General features: G+C 39.9%; 1 protein-coding gene across 5 annotated transcripts in view; it reads left to right on the forward strand.

Annotated features, from left to right (window-relative positions):
- Positions 1–22,287, forward strand: part of LOC103466770 (synaptic vesicle glycoprotein 2B-like) — a 32,807-nt gene that overhangs the window by 8,054 nt on the left and 2,466 nt on the right. For 2 of the 5 annotated variants that reach the window (XM_081608321.1, XM_017305415.2), the window contains 14 exons: positions 27–340; positions 6,794–7,275; positions 8,779–9,005; positions 12,570–12,750; positions 14,189–14,340; positions 14,738–14,871; positions 15,744–15,833; positions 16,621–16,734; positions 17,333–17,421; positions 17,968–18,043; positions 18,460–18,548; positions 20,712–20,845; positions 21,814–22,014; positions 22,089–22,248. In XM_081608321.1, coding sequence (XP_081464447.1) covers positions 7,040–7,275; positions 8,779–9,005; positions 12,570–12,750; positions 14,189–14,340; positions 14,738–14,871; positions 15,744–15,833; positions 16,621–16,734; positions 17,333–17,421; positions 17,968–18,043; positions 18,460–18,548; positions 20,712–20,845; positions 21,814–22,014; positions 22,089–22,248 — 1,883 coding nt within the window. In that variant the 5' untranslated portion in view covers positions 27–340; positions 6,794–7,039. The other 3 variants (XM_081608322.1, XM_081608323.1, XM_081608324.1) reach the window with 3 other exon arrangements.

The following is a 22,287-nucleotide window of genomic DNA, read 5'->3' on the forward strand; positions in this document are numbered from 1 at the left end:
ACATCTGTCATCCCTCCTCCCACCAGCCAACCATCTGCCTCCTCAGGCCTCTCCTCCCCCCTCCTGGCAGGAACGTAGCACGCTCCAGCTCATCTCGGTTCTCTGAGGAGGACTGAACCACTGAGGGCGTGGCAGGGTGGAGGGGTGGGGGGTCGTCACTAGCAGGGAGGAGCGCTGCAGTGAAACTGGGAAAGGCTGGCATCTTCCTCCCTCTGTAATCCCTCAGTCCTGCCTCAGCGTGGGATGCTCTCTGCAAAGTCCAGGGCAGATTTTTCATTTCCTGAAAACAACACCACCAAAAAAACCCCCAAACGGATATACTTGAAGATTATTTGTCCTGGTAAGAGAAGTGCTTTGTGTTTCTTTATTGTGTCAGTTGCAGGTTTTAAATTCTGTCTGGCTTTGATTGTATTCTGATATTTGAATGAAGCACGTGAGATCTGCATCAGAAGTTTTACCTCTTGGACTCTCAGTTTTATGTCTCAGATCTAATCAGAACATGGATCTGTTTCTGATGAGCCGCTGGAAGCTTTTGAAGCATCTGTTCAGCAGGGATTTAGTGCCGACAGCCTTATGTAATCACACACCAAAGCAAACACTATTCTCACGTTTCAGAAATCCTTTTCATGCTCCATGCCAACTCTGTTTGACTGCAAAGAAACAGATTGTTACTGTTGACTCGTCTGCTGTTTGTGGAGCACAGAACAAAAACCTTTCTGGCTAAACCAGGGCATCTTTTTCACTGGAAGCAGGATTCCCTGTTCCACTCGCCACCGACGACCCAGAGCCGCTGTTAGAAACTCACAGATTTTAATGGCATCTGCAATTTAAATTCCCAGAAAGTTCACAGAGAATTTAAAATGAGTTCAGATTTATCGTAAAAACATCATACAGTAAAACAAGACATCAAAGTTCAAGTTATTATTAATCAAAGGGATCTCTAAACAGGCCTGGATTTAAAGAAACTCTGTGTTTTGCAGTTTTCTGGAAGTTTGCTCCATTAGAGGAGAATAGAAGCTGAATGCTGATTCTCCCTCTTTGGTTCTGATTCTGGGGATGCAGAGCAGACCAGCGTGGTTCGACTTATTATATGGCTTAGTTATGAAAAGATAAATACTTTGTGATGCACTAAATATTTTTTATTGTAAGAAATTTTTATCTGCGATAGTTTTACCACAATTTCAAATATAAAGTCTCCTTCTGCATCCATCACCGATCCTGGACGGGACAATTTGAATCATTCTTGAATTGCAGTTTGGGGCCACAAAATTAAGTCCAAGACCCATAAATGATCCCGGGCCGCACTTTAGACACCTCTGGTCTAGATTATATTCGTGCATGAACTTAAGCTTGGTATACCTTAATTTACTGACGCTAACAGCGTAGCTTATTCTATTTTTGTTTAACATGCATTTAAGCCAACAATAACATAGTTTAATTTGTTTTATTTTTTCTTGCCTAACGTTAGCCCTGCATAATTTATCTTTTATTAGCTTATGATAGCTTAGCATATGCTACATTATTATAGCATCCCATATTTTCACTTTCATTTTAAATTTAATTGCCTTTCATATTATATTTTATTGTACTTCAACTTGTTTTCGGGACACTTTTAGCTTTTCATAAATTAGTGTTGTGTGGTTTAGCTTATTTCCCTTAGCTTACATTATCCTAGTTAACTGTTTTCATTTGAATTTATTTTACCTTTACTTGTCTTAATGTAGCTTATTTGATCTTCTTATATATTAACTTGTAGCTAAACATTTCTTTGTGTTTATCCTGCCATTAATTAGCTTGGTGAGCTAATCTGTTGTACTTTAGCTAGTACTAGCTTGGTGTGCACCAAGGTAATTGGGAGGTTGGGAGGGGGGCTGACATGACTAAGTTTATCCCATTTTAGCTGATTTTAGTCTATTTCGTTTTTCTACATATTAGCCTAGCTTCTTTTAGCTACATTTATCTTATTTTCTCATTTTGGGTTAGCTTGGTGAAGCTCTTTGCCAAGGTGTAAGTTTCTCAGCCGGGTTTAGCCTGCTTTCATCAACAATTAGATGTTCTTCTAAACGAGGTCATTTGAAAAACGTTGAAGAAAATCCGCCCTCCGTCCGTTTAAAGCTGCTACTTTCCTTCTGCTCCTCTTTGAAGCAGCAAAGCGCCTTCATTCCGTGTAGAAAGAAACTCGATGCATTATTAATCTGCTCTAAATGACGGGGCTGACGCTGCTCTCTGCAGCTGCCTCAGCTTCACTGTGCTGTTTCTGGAGCAGGAAACGGGGCCAGGTGTTTTGATGCAGGTGTTACTTTTATCTCCCAGAATGAGACGGCTCTTCTTTCTTGATGGTGGAGTGTTTCTCCTTCAGTCTGAACCCTGTTTCAGTCCAGATGATGGACTAAACCCCTTCCTTATTGGTATTAAACACTGTTTTGTTACATTTTCAGCTGTAGCACTTCTCTTTCACACTGCACTTTGTCAAATAAACCAAACTCTTTGAAAAACCTGTTTCCCTCCTCACTTGTTGGGGCGCTGCATCAAGAACCGCTGAAGGAAACGACGTGAAAACCTCTGAAGACACTGAGCGCAGCTTCCTTCTTCACAAAATGTCAACAAATGGAGTGGTGTCAGGTTTTACTGACTGTAGGATTTCTCTTTTGTGTTCGGTAAAAGGCCACAAGGCATTTTTCCCGCTAGCGCTAGCCTCGCATATTTGTTTTGGTTGTATGTACCCAGAATGCCCTGCGCTGCACTTCACTTCCTGCTTTTGGAGCAGTTTCCAGTCCACTTGGTATATGCATTCGAACCGGACCAGCGTTCACTTCAACCGAACCGAGACCGAGGTTTGTAGATGGATCAGAGTTCACTCGTTTGGTTCACATCAGAGTTTGATTCTGCGTTCACACCTCCACAAATGAACCGGACTTTCTAGACAAATGAACCAGAGTTTGATTGAAGAGAACTGAACAGGTCTGGTGTGAATGAACCCTTAAGACTCTGCTCCCTAGACCCTACTCCTTCTCCCTTCAGGTTAGACTGTATCCGTCTCTCACGTTGTTGCAGAGGATTTTTCATCCTTTCTTCCTTCCAGTATTGATTCAGTTCTTTGAGGTTTGCAGGCATTTGTTTCTGCACATCTCTCCAAAGGTCCCACAGCAGCACTTCAGTCAGGCTGAGGTTTGGACTTTGACTTGATTCTGTTGTTTTTCAGCCAATCTGCTGTGTTTGGGATCCCTGTCCTGTTGATGACCCAGTTGGGCCACGCTTCAGCTGTCAGGCAGATGGCCTCACATTTGACTCCAGAATTAAACAGCATTATGCCGTTGATCACAAAGCCGTCATGAACTGTAAGGGCTAATGATTGTGGCGTATAAAGCACAGACAGTAGGAATTGTTCAGCCGTCTGATTTGAGAAATATGTTTGTCTGTAAAATTTTACATTGGCACCCCGTCTCTTGTTTATAAACCGCTGAATGTATTGAACCAACGACCTGCATGAGGATCATGTGGGGTTTCCCCTGTGGAAATCCCTAATAAAGCTTAAATGATTTTTGTGACAATTAATTATTAATTAATTGTCACTGATTCTGTTCATTACCTTCATGGACAGAATTTCTAGGCACAGCCGAGGTGTTGAGGGGATCCGTTTTGGTGGCCTTAGGATCGCATCTCTGCTTTTTGCGGATGATGTGGTCCCGTTGGCTTCATCAGATTGTGATCTGCAGCTCTCACTGGAGCGGTTCTTAGCCGAGTGTGAAGCAGCCGGGATGAGGCTCAGTGCCTCCAAATCCGAGGCCATGGTCTTGAGCCGGAAAAGGGTAGAGTGCCTTCTCCGGGTCAGGGGGGTCGTCCTGCCTCAAATGGAGGAGTTTAAGTATCTGGGGATCTTGTTCACGAATGAGGGAAGAAGGGAGCGGGAGATCGACAGGCGGATTGGGGCAGCGTCTGCCATGAAGCGGGCGCTGTACCGGTCCGTCGTGGTGAAGAGAGAGCTGAGCCAAAAAGCGAAGCTCTCGATTTACCGGTCGATCTACGTTCCCACCCTCATCTATGATCATGAGCTTTGAGTCATGACCGAAAGAACGAGATCATGGATACAAGCGGCCGAAATGGGTTTCCTCCGCAGGGTGGCTGGGCTCTCCCTTAGCGATAGGGTGAGAAGCTCGGTCATCCGGGAGGGACTCAGAGTAGAGCTGCTGCTCCTCCACGTCGAGAGGAGCCGGTTGAGGTGGCTCGGGCATCTGGTCAGGATGCCTCCTGGACGCCTCCCTGGTGAGGTGTTCCGGGCACGTCCCACCGGGAGGAGGCCTCGGGGAAAACCCAGGACACGCTGGAGGGACTATGTCTCTCGGCTGGCCTGGGAACGCCTTGGGATTCCCCCGGAGGAGCTGGAAGAAGTGGCTGGGGAGAGGGAAGTCTGGGCCTCCCTTCTGAAGCTGCTGCCCCCGCGACCCGACCCCGGATAAGCGGAAGAAAATTGATGGATGGATGAATGATTTTTGTAGGCGATATTGAAATGTTACAGACCCCTTAACTCGTCAACAATTGATCAGCAGAACTCGACTGCTAATTTTCCTAGATCATGTAGATCTAAGAAATTAATTGTTAATTCTTGAAGCTATTAACAACAAAATGGCAAATTGTGCTTTTTCCTTGAGAAACAGTCTGACTGAAACTCTGTTCAATCATGTGATGCATTCAGGATGAATAAGTCTATTTTAATATCCTGCTGAACAACCTGTGGCCGTGTCGCTGTTATCAGATGGTTTCACTGCATTTACAGACTTTCTTTATCTCCATCTGCCTCATCTGTTTGTTTATTTACTTCTGTTCTGTGATGCTTTTTATGAATTTAATATTATGACAATATTCGTCCTCCTTTGGTTCATCTCCTTGTTTGATTATTGATTATTGAAGCTTTCAGTCGTAGACACATATTTGTTTTTGTAAGCCTCATGGTTTGCACTATTTGTGTAAAAATAACCAAATCCTCATTATTGTCACTTTTAACTGTGTAATAAGTTTCCAAAGACCTGAAATTTATTATTAAGTAATTAACACTTAAAATTTTATAATATATTCTGTATTTGTGGGCTGCACAGTGGCGCAGTTGGTAGAGCTGTTGCCTTTCAGCAAGAAGGTTCTGGGTTCAATTCCCGGCCCCGGTCTTTCTGCATGGAGTTTGTATGTTCTCCATGTGCATGCGTGGGTTTTCTCCGGGTTCTCCGGTTTCCTCCCACAGTCCAAAAACATGACTGTCAGGTTAATTGGTCTCTCCAAATTCTCCGTAGGTGTGAGTGTGTGTGTGCATGGTTGTGTGTCTGTGTGTTGCCCTGCGACAGACTGGCGACCTGTCCAGGTGACCGCGCGCATAGGGTTGCAATAATTAAAATGCAACCCTATGCGCATTAAGACATATTTTTGTTTGCCTTCAAGCAAACAAATAGCACATCTAGCAGATCTAGTTTCTAGTTCAAATATATTTGATTACTTTAAATAAGACAAAACTATCTTACAAGTAACCTTTCAGCAAGAAATAGCTCGTTTTAAGTAAAAAATGTCTTAATATTGATGAAAAAGTATCAGTTCCACTGGCAGATTATGTCACTTATTGCTCTGGAAAAATGTCTTGGTGTAAATGAAATAATCTGCTAATGGAGCCAATACTTTATTTATTCAGTATTAAGAAATTGCTGATTTAAAACAAGCTCCTATATTTTGTTGAAAAGTTATTTGGAAGTTTGTTTCGTCCTTCAAGTATTCTAAAATATTTGGACCAGAAAATATGTGAAAAAATTACTAACATCAGCCGATTCCGATGTTCTATGTCCTAATCTGAGGAACAGAACCAGATTATGGAGGTAAACCCTGAGGGCAACACCCCGTCGAATTAACCCAACAAACCTCGGTGGGCGGATAAACAGAGCTGGTTTGTGAGGAGCAAAGTGCCGCAGTAACTGCAGCAGTTCTGACCACTAATGGTGCTGTTGACCTAATGGCGTAACGCTGTTTGATCACCAGCAGCAGAAAAGAAACCGCAGAAGCATATTGTTCTTATGGTCATCTGTTATATGGGCGATGAGCGAAGTGGAAAACTGCTCAGTGTATCATCTTAACGCTCAGCCTGGAAAACATTTGATTTATTCTGTGCGTTTACTGAAGAACAGCAACCTCAGAGTTTGATGTAATCTGATATCGCTTCCAGAGAACGTGAAACAAAATATCCCATATTTATTGCCCCATTTCATTAAATTGGGGTGAGAAGGAAATTTACTATAACATGGTTTGAGCCTCATGTTGTTTCCACTGAGATACACTGTTTTGCATCATTCCTGGCCTTTTAGTTGTAAGTCCATTAGACAATAATAATATGTACAGTTAGAGTGGAAATACACATCCACTGAATATGAAGAGCAGTGGAATAGGGTGAAGATACACTGCAAAAAGAAAAGGAGTAAATTTCCACCAAAAAACTTGAAAACTTGACAAAAGTCTTGAGAAATTTTCCAGAAAATATTTGAAAATGTTGGACTTTTGAAACTCAGAAATATCAGTTTTGTTTTTGTTTTTTTGTTTTTGTTTGTTCTTTTTAGAAAATTTCAGAGCTTCATCTAAAAATTACAGATTTTCTAGCAAATTTGAGATTTTTCAAACTCAGACATTTTCTTGAAAAAAATGGAAATTTAGATTATTTTTTTTTTATTCATCTTAAAATTTCAGAGTACCTTTTCCCAAATTGATCTTTTGCTTTAGGCACTGCTGTTCAGGAAAAATAAACTAATGGGTATTTTTCTGTTTCCAGGGTCAAACTGATGAAGACTCCAGATTGGATTTTTGACTTTCCTCCAACAGTACCTGACTGCAGCGACTTTGACTTTCTACTTTCAACCAAATAAAAACACAAGCAAATGATGAGAGATCTCTGTAGGATTTAGTTTTTGGTCACCAAAAAGTGCAAACAAGGACGTCCATTGTGTTATCTTTCTTCTAGAAGAGACAGGAAACACGCCTTTTAGTTCCCCCATTATTAAATGCTGATATAGCTGAAATGGCGGACCATTACCAGAACAACGTGTACCACCAGGGAGGCGGGGACAGCTATGGGACTTACGGAGAAGGCGGCGGTCCTGACGGCTACGGTTACCAGGCGGATTATCCTCCTCAGGAAGAGGACGCAGCGAGCGACGTGACGGAGGGACACGACGATGAAGACCAGATGTACGAAGGAGAATACCAGGGGATTCCGCATCCTGATGAGGTGAAGGCCGCACAGAGAGCCGCACGGTGAGGCATTACTCTTCGCTCTACAGATACAGTATAAAACTTTACCAAAAAAAAGGTTTTACATGTTTGTTAAAACTGTCAGCATGTCGTGACAGTATGTTATGAGTAGGCCTATTGAAATAATAAATAAATAAATTAGTCCAATGATGAATTAGAACAAATTTGATAATTTCCATTCACATGATTTATTGTTTATTATCTTTTCGCTCTTTCTACCAAAAACTGGTTGATAAAAGTCTATTTGGTCTTCGTCATTAATTTGTTGTTTCAGTTGTTTTATTTATTTTGTATATTTTAAATGTCTTCCAGCTCCAGAGTTAAATGTTAATCAGAATTTAACGTTGATCTTTGAGAATGAGTTCTTGCATTATTGTACCATTACTTTATTGAAAATTGTCTCAAAACTACAATATTATCTTTTATTGCAAAAACCTCTGGGACAATTTATAGTCCGGCAAAATTTGTAATTGTAACTTTGAGGCAGATAATCTGTGTAGAGATCGATATCCTCCACTTCCTCCTTGAGCTGCTGTCGCCGTCTAAAGAGATGCACAACTCCCGACCAGGAACAGCCAATCAGAGGCAGGGGGAGGGTCTTAGCGCTGTCTATCAACCTCATAATGGCTTAGAAACATCTACCATTACAGGAAAACATGGCCTAAATAAATGAAAAGTCATTTAGTTTACAAACTAAGTGTTTAGTTAATAAGCTAAATATTTTGCTTCAAACTAAATAGCCGGTTCTGTTGTGATGAACCAGATGCAGCATAGCAGAAGGAAAGGTGGATGTGAGGCAAATGTTCTTGAGGATGATTGACAGCACTAAGATCCTCCTCCTGCCTCTAATTGGTTGTTTCTGACTGAGCTTATGGGACTTTTCCACATATTGTAGATATTTGTTGTCAGATTGGTGACAATAAATATGTAACAAACATATTTTTTATGAAGTTTTAAAATATGTTTGCCAGCGTCGGGAATTGAGATGAAGACGAGGATGAGGCAGAGTAACTGCATTGTTTTTGGAAACAATGCTTCAGGACAACAGAGAACTACCGGTGCACCGGCTGAAGTTTTCTGGCTGATCACTAATTACTGGTCTTTAAAAAGCCTGACCTGCCATTTGGCCGATACGGATGTTTTTTGGTCTAAAATGTAGCTAAATATCACAAGAAAGTCGCTGAGTTGGAAACAGAGGAGCGACTATTGGTAACTTCAGATGATCTGGTGGTCCGGTCTGTCAGTCAAACGTCTCACTGCAAAGCAGAAGAGGACAGTGGTTGATTTTTAGAGGTTGGCTAAGATCAGGAGGTAAGATCGGCTTCATGTAAGTATCGGCCGATCACAGATCGCAGAACATCAAGCAAACCCCTAAAGAGAATCGGAAAAATAAGGCCGAAATGTTAAAGAGCACATTTTACCAGAGCTTTCTGTGATAATACAGTTATGAGGTTATTCTCAGATTCCATCGTATTAACAATAGAGTCCAAATGTTTTCTGCGTCAGGGCGAAGTCCAGAGAAGGCGGCAGCGCCGCGTCTGAGCTGGAGGAGTTATCGGAGCAGTATGAGGACATCATGCAGGACTGCGGCCACGGGAAGTTCCAGTGGATGCTCTTCGTGGTGCTGGGTCTGGCTCTCATGGCCGACGGGGTCGAATGCTACGTGGTGGCGTTCGCTCTGCCGTCAGCCGAAAAGGACCTTTGTCTGTCCAATGCGGAGAAAGGGATGCTGGGTAAGAGCTGACATCATAAATACCACTGAACTGATTTACGTGCAGCTACTCTTTTCTGTTTAAATCACGTTTTGTGACTGAAAGAACGACATCCTGACGCCTCTCTGAGTCTCTGTGATGCTTTTCCAGTCAGGCTGTGATTTAGTTCCTGAACAGGTTTTAGTTAAACTGCAGGACATTTTCCTCTCTTCTTCTCAGATTCTGGAGCCGCTTTACGCTCTTCATTTATTTATATTTTATTACATTTTCAAAGGATCCGTATCCAACCTCGATGTTTGAGTATTTCAGTGTTTTATGTCTTTGTGGTGTTTTATTTGATTTCACTTGGAAACTTCTACATAAAGGTATATAGTGACCTTTGCAAAGTTACAGTCAAAGATTAACAGAGGTAATGTGAGTCATAAGAGGAAACATAGGTATTTGTTTTCATTATGCTGTTAACGCTATGAGTGTTTTGTTTGAAAGCTGGATATTTAACTTGCTAATTAAATATTTATTTTGAAACTGTGACATTTGTAAATTAATGAATAACTTGGTGAAAAAAATACTTAAAATAAACTCCAATTTTTATCTCTTCTCACAGGCCAACTAATGCCAATTATTGCTGTTCATTTTTGATCGTCTGACTTTACAAATGGCTTTTAAAGGTGCTGAGTCACAGAACCTTGTTTTGGACCCAGAACTCTCTGGACTCCTTCTGGGATTCTGATCTCAGCAGAAACGGGAAAACAGGATTTTTATTTCTCCTGAAGTCGTTAACTAGCAAACATTTCCAAGAGGAAGTTGACTGAAGGGTGAAGGATCTGAGAGTCAGAAGTCGTCCTTCATATGGAGCTTAATTTGCTTTACTGACACAAACACAAACAAATATACTTGAAAACTGTGAGCAGATGTAATAAAGTCTGAAAACGGAGTGGCTCTGGTGTGATTGACGCCCTGAAAGCTTTTCAGAGGGAGCTGTTAATTTTCTCCTGCAGCTTAATTAGCTAATGAGCAGCAGTGACTCAGCTGGATGGATGGTGCAGAAAAAGAAATGCAGCAGCCGTCTTCAACTGCTCACCCCGCTCACTGACAGAGTTTTTATTTAATGCTGCTGTGGCTTGGAGCATCATCCATCCATGGTAATCGTTTCAATTATTTAAAAAAAAGGCATTTGCAATAATTGGCAGTGAACAATGTTCACCCACTCTTCTTTGGAGAATTATTCAAGAGGGTTTTTGACAAATTTAAGTTCAGAGTCCTTTATTTTGCAGAGTAATGTTACTATAACTTACTATTTTATTGTATAATTAGACTTCAGTCTTATTATGGGCGACTTTGTGATTCCTCTGAGTACTAACCTTTCAGTACTCAGAGTCCTTGCTGCTGACTGTATGTTGAGCCATAAAGGACTTACATCCTTTTAAATTTTGGAGATTACAAGAGTAGCAATATGGATAATGCCTGGATATCAATATTTTATCAATATTATGCAAAATTCACATTTTGCTTGTTTTTATACTTCCATTTAAGTCTCTACTAAAAACATCCCGCTGTTTTTGGGGTGTCTGGTAAAATGGGCCATTTAAAATAACCTGATTGTTAAGTTGCATTTGACGGTACTGTGCCATTGCCTAGCAACCATAGCAGAGTTCCGGCCGTTACCTAGCAACCCCAGCTGAGCTTCAGCACATTTGGTCAGGTGGTATTACCGCTGTATGTGCTGTACAATGGCTGCTGGAAAAGAGAAGTGTTTTGTTGTTGACTTGCCATCCAGAAACCACTTGCTGAATTCTTGTTAAATGTACAGAAGGCTTCACTTCTGCTTTTCAAAGACGTATGGTTGTATAATTTTGCGTTTGTTTTCAGCCGTTTTCAGATGCGACTGTAAATGTTGAGTTGGGAGGCAGCAGCTTATTTGAATTTAAAGTGACAAGACGCCCTAAAACATCCAGTCAGAACTGAGCAGACTGAAATCTGATTATCTAAGAACAGGTTTTGTGTAGGACATAAACCTATCTGAATCTGTTCAATAGGTCACCTTTAAAACACTTTCTCTGTGCCAGTTTGCTACGATAAAAGTCAAATTTGTCATTTGACTTTTATTGTATGTCTTTCTTTAGACAGATATTGTATTCCCAGCATCTTCTCCAAACAACAACTCAAGTCTTGCCCCTTCCTCCTCCTCCTCCTCCTCCTCCATCAGATAGGAACCCTGCAGGGATCAAACTCTGTTCTGAAACTCTGATCTCCTTCTTGCTGGTCTGTCCCATGCCTCCTCCGCCCGCCCACCTTGCAGCGCTTCGATCCAGAGCCGATTCCACCTCCTTCTGTGTTTCTGCTCTGACTCAGCAGCGAACCGATCGATGCTGACGTTGAAAGGAGCCGTGCAGAGTCTCCTATAAAACAAATACATAAAGAACGGGGTTTCGTAACCTGGGATCCGCGCGCTGAGTCACAGCGTCTGCTGCCCCCTGTTGCACCGCCATCTGGCGAAACGTCGTCCGCCAGCTGGTTTCTGGCATCGATCGGGTTTATTCTTGGCAGACAGGCCTGGAGATTTCAGAAAGAGCTGAGCGAGCAAACGTGACTCAGACCTGATGGGTCGAATCAGCCCGACCGTCTGACGAGATGAATAATGGTATTGAACCGGGTCGAGTTCATTTGTAAGTTCTGTCAGAGCACTTTGTTTTTAACGAGAGAGGGACTCTTATATGCAAGTCAGAGTATTACTACTTCAACATATTTTTACTCAAGTAAAAGTAAAAAGTCCCCATCCAACAAATGACTCAAGTACTGAGTAATTGATCAAATTATCAATCATTTAATATTTAAAAATTACATAATCAGACAGATTAAAATATAAAGTTAAGTGGAAATTTTGGTAATTTAAGGATGAAAATGACAGTAAGTAACAAATTCAGGCAAAATAAAAATTTTCCAAATCAGTATCTTAGCAGAAACTGCAGGTGTGAGTCTGGTGAGATTTTGGTTAAAACATGTTTGTTCTTCATTCAGTGGGTAAAAAATCCAGAAATTTTACTCAAGTAAGAGAAGAAATACTTAATAAAAAATTACTAATACAGTAAAATCTTCCTAAACTCGTGCTAGTTTACTTAACCACCCAGAACAAAACTCAAACATGGAGATCCAACATTTAGTTTTATGTCTCTCTAATCCAGAACAAACCTAAGATCCAGAGAAACCTGTATTAGTTTATAAATTAACGATTTCTTATTAAACATGGGGAACCAATATTTAATTTTGTACTTGAGTTTTTTGTCTTTCTTCTGGTTTTGTTGTTTTGTTTGTTTCGCCTTGTAATTCATGCACAGCACTTTGAACTGCCTTGTTGATGAAAATGTGCCATCTGTGTACATCACCTTACCTAAAAGTTTTTTTTTCTTTCAAAAACGTCACTCAAGTAAATGTAGTTGAGTAAATGTAACTAGTTATTACCCTACGCAGTTATTTCAGGCTGGTTTTTCTGAGGCAGCTTGATGCAAAGCAGCAGTTTCTGCACCAGGTGATCATACATAAAACAAAACAGAAATAACTACATTTGATGTGTGTGTTTCTGTGCAGGTCTGGTGGTCTTCCTGAGCATGATGGTCGGCGCGTTCCTCTGGGGCGGTCTGGCTGATAAAACGGGCCGTCGGCGCTGCCTGATTTTAGCTTTAGGCATAAACTGCATCTTTGCCTTCCTGTCATCGTTTGCTGGCAGCTACGGCTTCTTCCTCTTCTTCAGGCTGCTGTCTGGCATTGGGTAACTAAACTATCATTCTGTTAAGTTTAATGTCTCTGTCAACTTTAAGAGCTTTTTTAAGGCCCTTGTTTATTTTTTAAGCCTATTTAAAATGTATCTCCTAAAATGTCCACACAGAGCCTATTACATATCTGAGTCTGTTACTCCTGTGTTTAAAGAAGACCTATCGCTTTAGTGCTTCCATTTGTGTTCTTCTGAAAACAGCCAAAACACCCAGAGGTTTTATAGCAATAATTTAATGTTTTCTGGTGTATGGAAAATGAGCTGTTTCAAAAACCTTCTGAAAGAAACGTCACAAATTAGAAGCCACTACCTGTTACCTTGCAACCCCAGTGGAGCTCAGCCTGTTTCCTAGCAACCCCAGCGGAGCTCAGCCCATTACCTAGCAACCCGAGGGGAGCTCAGCCCGTTGCCTAGCAACCCGAGGGTAGCTCAGCCCGTTACCTAGCAATGCCAAGGGAGTTCCACCCACTGGTAACATAGTTACTTGATAATACTACAAAATGGCAAAATTAGCCTGGAAAATACGTAATACTGCCCCTTTAAGAATATATTTTATCTTATTTCTATAGACACACTGCAAAAACACAACATTTTACCAAGTATTTTTGGTCTAGTTTATTGTGCTAATAACTTTGTACACTTCAAATAAGACAAAACTAACTCATAAATAACTTTTCAAGAGATGTGTTTAGAATCAATAATTCCTTAATATTGGTTTATTGACAAGTGGAAAAAAAAATGTTGTCAATGAAATAATCTGCCAATGTAACTAGAACTTTTTCATAAATATTCAAGAATTATTGTCCTAAAGAAAGCTTGTATATCTTGCTGAAAAAGTTACTTTTAAGTTAGTCTTGTCTAATTTCAAGTGTACTAAGATATTAGCACTTTAAACTTGACAAAAAAAGACTTGCAACTCTTTTTTTGCAAAAAAGAGTTGCAAAAAAAACCTCTTTTTCGCAGCACATAGTTGATAAAGATGCAAACGTGAAAGAATTTTCTGTCCTTTTGTGAAAGCAGTGAGAGCCGAGCTTCGTGCATGCAGCTGCAGCTGAGTTGGTGTTGGATTGCAGTGACGCAGCAGAGTTGCTCTCAGAATAACTGCGATCCGCTGGGACTGAAAAACAAGGTCACAAACTGAGCTGAACAGTAAAAACCGTCTGCAGAGCCACTGAGGCATGCACAGTTTGCCTGGTGAATCCAGATAACATAAGGTTCTTTAAAATATCTTTGGTAAATAAAATATCTTAGAGAAAACAATTACAGCATCCTCACCTTGAATTTGTCTTTCTTTTTTTTACATCTATCTTAATTTATGCCTATTTTTTCTTCCTGTTTTCCTTCTTGCTATCTGTTTTACCAGTACTGCATTTCTCCAGTTAAATCCCGTTCCTGACAGTATTTTATTTCCTGTGTTTTCTGTTGACGCTGTCAGCATCGGCGGCACGGTGCCCATCGTCTACTCGTACTTCTCTGAGTTCCTGCAGATGGATAAGAGAGGGGAGCATCTGTCCTGGCTGTGCATGTTCTGGATGTTCGGTGGGATTTACGCCTCATTCACCGCCTGGGGAGTCATCCCGAGATACGGTACGAATGCATGCTTAAGACTTTATGATAAGATGACTTACGCTGTTATTATTAAATTATCTGTATTGTATGCATACACTGCAAAAAAAAACCTCTTACCAAGTATTTTCCGTCTCATTTCTATCTCACTATAGTTGAAATAAGACAAAACTAACCTTGTCGTCGTCTTTGTCATTTCTGCCAGTAGTAACATCCGGTTCATGACGATCACACGATGTGATGCGGAAAACGTGTTTCCTTTGCAGTTTTGTAAAATACATCTGAAAAACAACTGCAAAAACTAAGAAACTAGACCAGAAATACTTGGAAACAGTTTGTGTTTTTGCAGTGTAGAGCAGAAGAGGGGTGCTCTGTGATTGGCTGTCATCATCGTCATCATCGTTGTGTGTTTGAGCAGGTTGGGGGTTCAGTATGGGCACAGAGCTCCAGTTCCACAGCTGGCGGGTCTTCGTCATCATCGCAGCTCTTCCGGCCGTCACGTCTCTGGTTGGACTCACCTTCATGCCGGAGAGTCCCCGCTTCCTGCTGGAGGTGAGACCTGGCGGCTGCACCTGCCGGGAGCTTTTTATGCACACGATTTTACTGCAGCTGCTGCCTTCAGGCAGCTTTGATGGATGTCGCTTTAATAGGAGCTGCATCAAAACTCTCAAAGTATTTTTAATGTATGTTTCTGTGGATTCTGTGAAGACTTTCTGCTGGGTTTTAATGTCATTTCCTCCACAGTTCACAAAGAGTCGCTCTTTTCTGTTTGCTTTCAGACCTGCAGATGTTTGCTGTTGACACCAATCACTATGTTTTGACACTCAGACATTTTTAGATTAATCTCAGAATTTTTTATAGAAAAACATGGAATTTGTTTGTTTTTTTCAAAAGTCAAAAATGTTGGACGTTTGAAACTTAGAAATTTCAAAATCTTTCCCTGAAAATTTACAATTTTTTTTAAACATAAATAATATTTTTATTAACTTATTTATTTATTTTGGAAAAAAGTATTCCTGCATTTTTTTCGTTTTACAATAATACATCGTTGTAATAAACAGCCTCAACCCAAAATAACATTCGGAACCAGTACTGTTTCATCAATATTAAGACATTATTGGCTTAAAAGAAGCTCCTATATCAGCCTGAAAATTTACTTGCAAGTTAGTTTTATTTCAAGTGTACTAAGATATTTACAGTGGAAACTAGACAAAAAAAATTTGGTAAGATTTTGTGTTTTTGAAGTGTGTTGTAAAAATGTAAAACAATCCATTCAGATTTTTGATATAATAATTGGTCTGGGTTGAAGTTTGGTGGATTAAACATCATCCTGAAATCTTCCTGATAGACTGTCTGTGTGTGTTTATGTCTCTGTGTGCGTGTGTGTGTGTTTATGTCTGTGTGTGTGCGTGTGTGTGGTGCAGCATGCCAAACACGACGAGGCGTGGATGATCCTGAAGCAGGTTCATGACACCAACTGGAGAGCCAAAGGGAAACCGGAGAAAGTTTTCACTGTGAGTTCATCAAATTCATCACAGAAAATCACAAGCAGGTGCAGAAACAGATAATCAGGAGATTGTTTTACAAATATTAGGAACCACAAAATATAGCTGCTTTTAAAGCAAAGCTCATGTTTTTACTCAGAATAGATTCATGCACATTCCTGCTGGCCCAGTTTCTACCTCCTGACAAATAAAAGGTACGGCGATGCGAGGAGCGGCTCGCCGTTCCTGACACCTTCGTACGTCAACATGATGTATTTTTAGGATTTAGATGCTTTTTTCTTCTGGCTTAAAAAGAAAAAGGTGCATTTTCTGTGTTTGTGTTTGAGTGGATCCACACATGCAGGTGAAGCTAATAAGAGCTTTGAACATCCATTTTCTATTCCATATTTATGGTAAAGTTTCATTTCCTTTCTTTATTTCAATTAGAATTTTAGAAAATCTGACAAAATTTTTTTATTTTTTTTTATTTAACTGTACAGTAAAATTAATCTTCAAACATGTTTAACTTGACAAATAATCATTCATGGTAATAAAACGTAAAACATTCTTATGGTGCTTTTTATTTTCACAAAAATATAGTTTATTGAATAAAAGACAGTTTTTGCATTATTAAAATAAACCTTTGGATTAGTTGGATCCAGAAAATCATATTTTTACTCCTTAATCTTACCTTGAACAGAAGATGTTCCATGAAATCACATTTTAGGTGGTGAAGGGGAATCCTATAAACCAGTTAAACCAGTTTAATTCTGGTCTGAGGCTCCAGCGAACCCATTGCTTTTCTCCTGTTTCCCAGGTGACTCACATTAAGGCGCCCAAGATGGCTGAAGACGAACTCATCGAGATCCAGAGCGGCACTGGAACGCCGGTGCAGCGCTGGGCCGTTCGCTCGCTTACACTCTGCAAACTGGTACGCCAGGAACACAAACTGGTTCAGACTGGTCTGGTTTCAACTGACTTCACAGGACAAGGAAAACAGACTTGATTAGATACTAATTACAGTAATCCTGGCTTTTTCCCCCCTCAGAATCAGAATTGTTTACATTTTTCTTGCACTTTGAGGGAAATCTAGTCTTAAAACTCAAATCCTCCAAATCTCCCTGTCAGGCTTTCAGTGTGGATAAAGTGCAGGTCTACAAACCCTCACACAGGAAGAAACAGCTAGATGTCAAGCGTCTGCATTCAAAGTGCACACACGTCTTTTGACGCACGTCATACTTTTGGTGTGAACGCACCATAAAAGTCAGAATTCTGATAATTGGTCATAATTTTCTTTTTTTTTTTTTTGTAGCCCTGATCCTCTTCTGTACATTCAAGTCCTTCAGGTGCATAAATATACATAAAAAATTAGATTTTTCTGCCTGATTTCAAATGGGACAAACTGGATGACAGCTTCAGACCTTTGCTGTGTTTTTTTCCTTCCTTGTGGCATTTGGCTGTGTTCACACCTGACGAGCATCCAGGTGGAGTAAAGGTGAGGTGAACAGGCTGCTGTGTGTTTGCTGCAGGTGCTGAGGAACATGGCGTCCCTGCTGTCTGCAGAGCTGCGGTTTGCCACTCTCTTCATGGCCACCATCTGGTTCTGCATGGCCTTCAGGTGAGTTCGACGCTCATCGTCCAGCCTGACTGCAGCTTACTTTACAAATGAGCACAAAACGTTTTAGATGTTCTGCTGGTGTTGAAAAAACGAGATTTTGCAGTGGCTGTGCTTTGATTAAGGAATTAACACAATTACAATCACATGTGAATAAATTTGTTCACGATAAGTAATTAAAAATCATGCTACGCCATCATCCTTCTACCACTTCCTGTCGTCTTCTTTGTCATTTCTGCCAGAAGTAACATCTGGTTGTTGATCGCATGATTCGTGTGAAGTGAAAAAAGTTTTTCCATTGCAGTTCTATGAAATAAACAAATTTCAATACAGCTGGAAAAACACTTATCGGCAAAATGTTTTTTTCACTAAGCAAATTATTTTTCTTAATTCCAAGTTGCACATTTATGAAGAAAGGAAAAGCATGCAGGCTATGAACACTGAAAAATAATTCTGTTTTCCTTTAGTTTATCTCCAATTTTTCCAAAAATCTATTACATTTGTGCTGTTTTAAACCGCATGCGGTCGTCTCTGCTGTGTTTTATGCAGTTATTACGGCCTGTCTGTGTGGTTCCCCGACATGATCAAACACCTGCAGTACGAGGAGTATGAGACCAAGGTGAAGGTGAGCAGCTTATCCTAATAGAAAACAGGTTTTCTTATATTCTTCACATGTTTTTATTACCTCCTGACCAAATGACCCAAAACGTGAGTAAATCACAGAATCCTGCAGAGCTTCCAGGTTTACTTTGAATATAAATTACATAACTACGGTGGCCCTGAAGTGCAAATCGCATCAACAAAACATCTTAATAAATGACAGCAGGCTGTAAAACTAATGAGTTACGACATTCACTGAACGTACTGCATTCACAAATACATGATAAATATCATAAACCTAACAGAGATCAGATGTTTAGTTTACAGATCCAGAAGCTTCTTGGTTGGAAGAGGAAGTTACTGCTGCAGTGAAGACCTAAAATATAAACTTTTTTTGTTTTTAAAGAAACCTCTGCACAGACTGATGTCGTTTTCTTTCAGACGTTCCACAGAGAACGAGTGGTGGACATCAGATTCGACTTTCCCTTGAAGAACCAGATCCACAAAGAGGGAGAATACAAACGGGACACGTAAGTCAGAGGCAGACAGGAAGTTTTATTTGTCCGTTCAGAGCTGCACTGTGAACCAGTCAGCAGGTAAAAGCATCTGGTGCCAAATGTTTGTACAGCAAACGGTTTTGTTTGTGCCGCTGTCGTTTTAAAGATGTTGATAAATGTTTCCAGAGGTCATGAAAGGTCAACCATCCCCCAATGTTGTTCAAATCAGACAAAATTAAACTTATTATTTAAAAATAAAATAAAATATTGTGTGTTCAGTTTACTTTTTATTTAGCAGCTAAAAAAAAACAGTGTTTGCCATTAAAGTTTTGTGGCCCCTGTAGTTCTTTCCACTTGGCATTTTTTGGCCCCCATTCCAAAAGTTTGTACACCCCTGACTTATATTATTGGATGAATTCATGTTTGCAGGAATATTTTCCAGTTTTCAGGTGAACTGCTGAACTTTTGTTTGGTAAGGCTTACCAAAAAGAAAAGTAGTTTATCGAGTAAATAAACAAACATTTTTACTCCAGGTTGTTAGGATGTTGCGTTAATGCGAGGTCAGTCTCAGATTAAATGGGTTTTCCTTGAAAAAGTCTGAGAAAAACTGGTTTACAGTGATGATGTGATTAAATGTTGGTTAGGGTTAGGAACACATGGATTAATCTAAACGAGTGGAAGTCAGATTATCCTGTGATAATTTACGCTGTTTTTGACACGTCGTCGCCTCGGTTGGCTGGGAAAAGTTTCATATCTAAAATGTCTTGAAAGCAAATTTCAGTTTGTTGTTTCTGCTCTGTTTTTTTGCTTCCTGTTTGATTTGAAACATTCATGACTCATTCATATTTTTACAGTGAACTTTGACCTTTGCTGTATTGTCAGCTTTTGTATGGTTTGTTTTGACCAAAGGATCAGAGACTTTGCAGATATACAGTACGTACCACTGCTGTATATCATGAAACTTCTATGCTTCCAGCAGAATGCCACAGACCGAATGGGCCCTTTACTGGGATTACAGCAGAACTTCCAGTAACCCACCATTCCCAGCCCAACATGCTGCCGGAACATGAGACATGTTGGCGTTTCCACGCTGGGCCCGTTGGTTCATTCTGCAGCAATAGAAGTCGATGGTGGCCTTTCTCAACCTGCGTTACGCTCTGCACTCGTGTTCTTTGGGATTCATAAAACGCTACTTACTGTAGTTAAGTTTATTACGTTTAGAAGTAAGAAGGTAAAAATGAAGACGTACATTTTTATATTTATTGTTTCCTGACTTTACAATCGTTGCTAGAAGGGCAAGTCATTTTACAACAGAGTATTATGACTATGCTAAGAAAATAAAAAGAATAAAATTCCAAGACTAAAGTCAAAAAATTACAAGAATAAGATCATAATATTACGAAGATAAACTTTTAAGAGAATAAAAACATAATATTTTGAGAATAACATCACAATAATATGAAAATAAAGTAATAATGTTACACAAAAATAAAGTCTGGTACTATTATGAAAACAAAGTTATAACACTTTGACTTTCTTCTCTAAATATCCTGACTTTATTCTCATATTATTTTAGCTTTATTCTTGTTTATATTCTTGTGATATGACTTTTTTTTTTTCTTAGTATTGCCCTAATACTGTCATATTTTTTAAATCATAAATTGAATATCTAAAATATGAACTAAGATAATCCAGATCTGACTTTTACTAATGTTTCCTGATCCGTTGGGTGATTTGAGTGGGTAAGGAAAAGAAATGAGGAATTCAGTATTTCAGAACCTTTTTTGATTTGTCAGCCTTGCTTAAGACAACGGCTGCTAAATCTCTCATATATGTTGGATTAGCTAATCTCATATTGGTGGAGCTAATTTTTTTTTTGTTTTTCTCTTTAGCTTTTAACATTTATTGCACTTAATTGTTCTGGCTAAATACTGAAGCGCTGATTTACTTCAATGTGTTGCAAACTTTCAGCTGAGTGAAGTTTGAGGTCTGCGTTGAAGTTTTGTAGTTAGATGTTTATATTCTTGCTCTTATTTTGAAGAGGGTGAAGTTCTGTTTCCCTACACAGCAAAACTCTTCCACTCTCGCTCCCGAAGGCTTTGATTCTCCTGAGATCCCAAAAGCAGGAGTCGGAGCTGTGCACTGAGAAAGGCCCTGTGTCTGTCTGCTGCTGTGTGTCCCATCCCATCCTCATAGGTTCATCGGCATCGAGATGAAATCAGTGAGGTTCGAAGACTCCCTGTTCGATAACTGCACCTTTGAGGACATCCGGTCCACGAACACGGTGTTCGAGAACTGCACCATCCTCTCCACCGTCTTCTACAACACAGGTGGGCTCAGCGGCTGGTTGGAGGTGGAGCTGCTCGCTTCTGTGGAATATTTACCAGGTTCTTCTTAGATCCAGTTAATGAATATACTCTCTATATATTTAGGTATATACGTAAATATAGTAGAATATGTTCTAAATACAGTGGCAGGCTGAGTTCTTTGAGTTGTGGTTTATCCGTAAATTATATAGATGTTTTCATTTAGAGTCTAATTAAACAGATACATTTCTGATAAATAAATGCATAATGTTCAGTTTGTGAAGTTAAGAGAGGCAGAAATTCAGAGCAATAATTTGGTTTATTTATATTTCACCTGTCATAAGAGAAGAAGTGGGAGCTCCTTTTCAAACTGATATTTTCACCATGTTATTCATTTAATTATAAATGTCAGTTTCAAACTAAATATTTAGTGATCAAACTAATTATTTAGCTTCAAGCAAAAAATAATAATTTGCCAGCTGAATGTTTTATTTGAAGCTTAAATATTTAACTCGAAACTAATTATTTAATTTCAAACTAAATATTTAGTAAGCAAATAAGATAAATATTTTGGTAAAAACTAATTATTTATTTAGCAACTTAATATTTAGTTAGAAACTTTACATTTAGCTGCAAACTAATTATCTAGTCAGCAAGCAAGATATTTAACATGAAGCTAAATATTTTTGCCAAAAATTATTTGGTTAGCCAAATATTTAGCCTCAATCTGAAGCTAAATATTTAGTCTGAAGCTGAATATTTAGTTTCAAACTAAATCTGTTAATAGGAACTTGAATGATCTGCAAACTAGTTGTAAACAATAACAACCTTATTTACGTCTCATTTTAATGTTGTTTAATGTTGAAACACCACAATTGAGAAATTGTTTTATTACATTAGTGGAATATAGACAAAGATTCATAAACATTTGTAATGAAGACGTAGCTACCAAGAGGCCGAGTTTGTTCCCCTGAACCTCCTGCTCTCTGCAGACCTGTGGGAGGAGAAGTTCATCGACTGCCGGATGGAGAACACCACCTTCGAGCACAACAAACATGGCTGCCACCTGGATTCAGTGGAGGAGAACGACGTGTTGATCTACCTGGTCAGCTTCCTGGGCAGCCTGGCCGTGCTGCCGGGCAACATCATCTCTGCGCTGTTCGTGGAGAAGATCGGCCGGGTCAAGATCATAGGTGACGCCAGAAATCTACCGGATTATCACAGAGGGTTCACAGATTACAGCTCTGTTAACCTCTGACCTCCTCAGGTGGCTCCATGCTCATTTCTGCCGGATGCTCCTTCTTCCTGTTCCTGAGCTTCAGCCAATCAGCAATCATCGCCTTGCAGTGCATGTTCTGCGCCGTCAGCGCCGCTGCGTGGAACGGGATCGAGGTGGTGACCGTGGAGCTCTACCCGACTTCGAAAAGGTAACTTCTTCTCTACACCTAAAGTATCGTAAAGCTAAA

This window comes from Poecilia reticulata, chromosome 6 (assembly GCF_904066995.2).
Source record: "Poecilia reticulata chromosome 6, P_reticulata-male-v2, whole genome shotgun sequence".
Classification (NCBI taxonomy): Eukaryota; Metazoa; Chordata; class Actinopteri; order Cyprinodontiformes; family Poeciliidae; genus Poecilia; species Poecilia reticulata.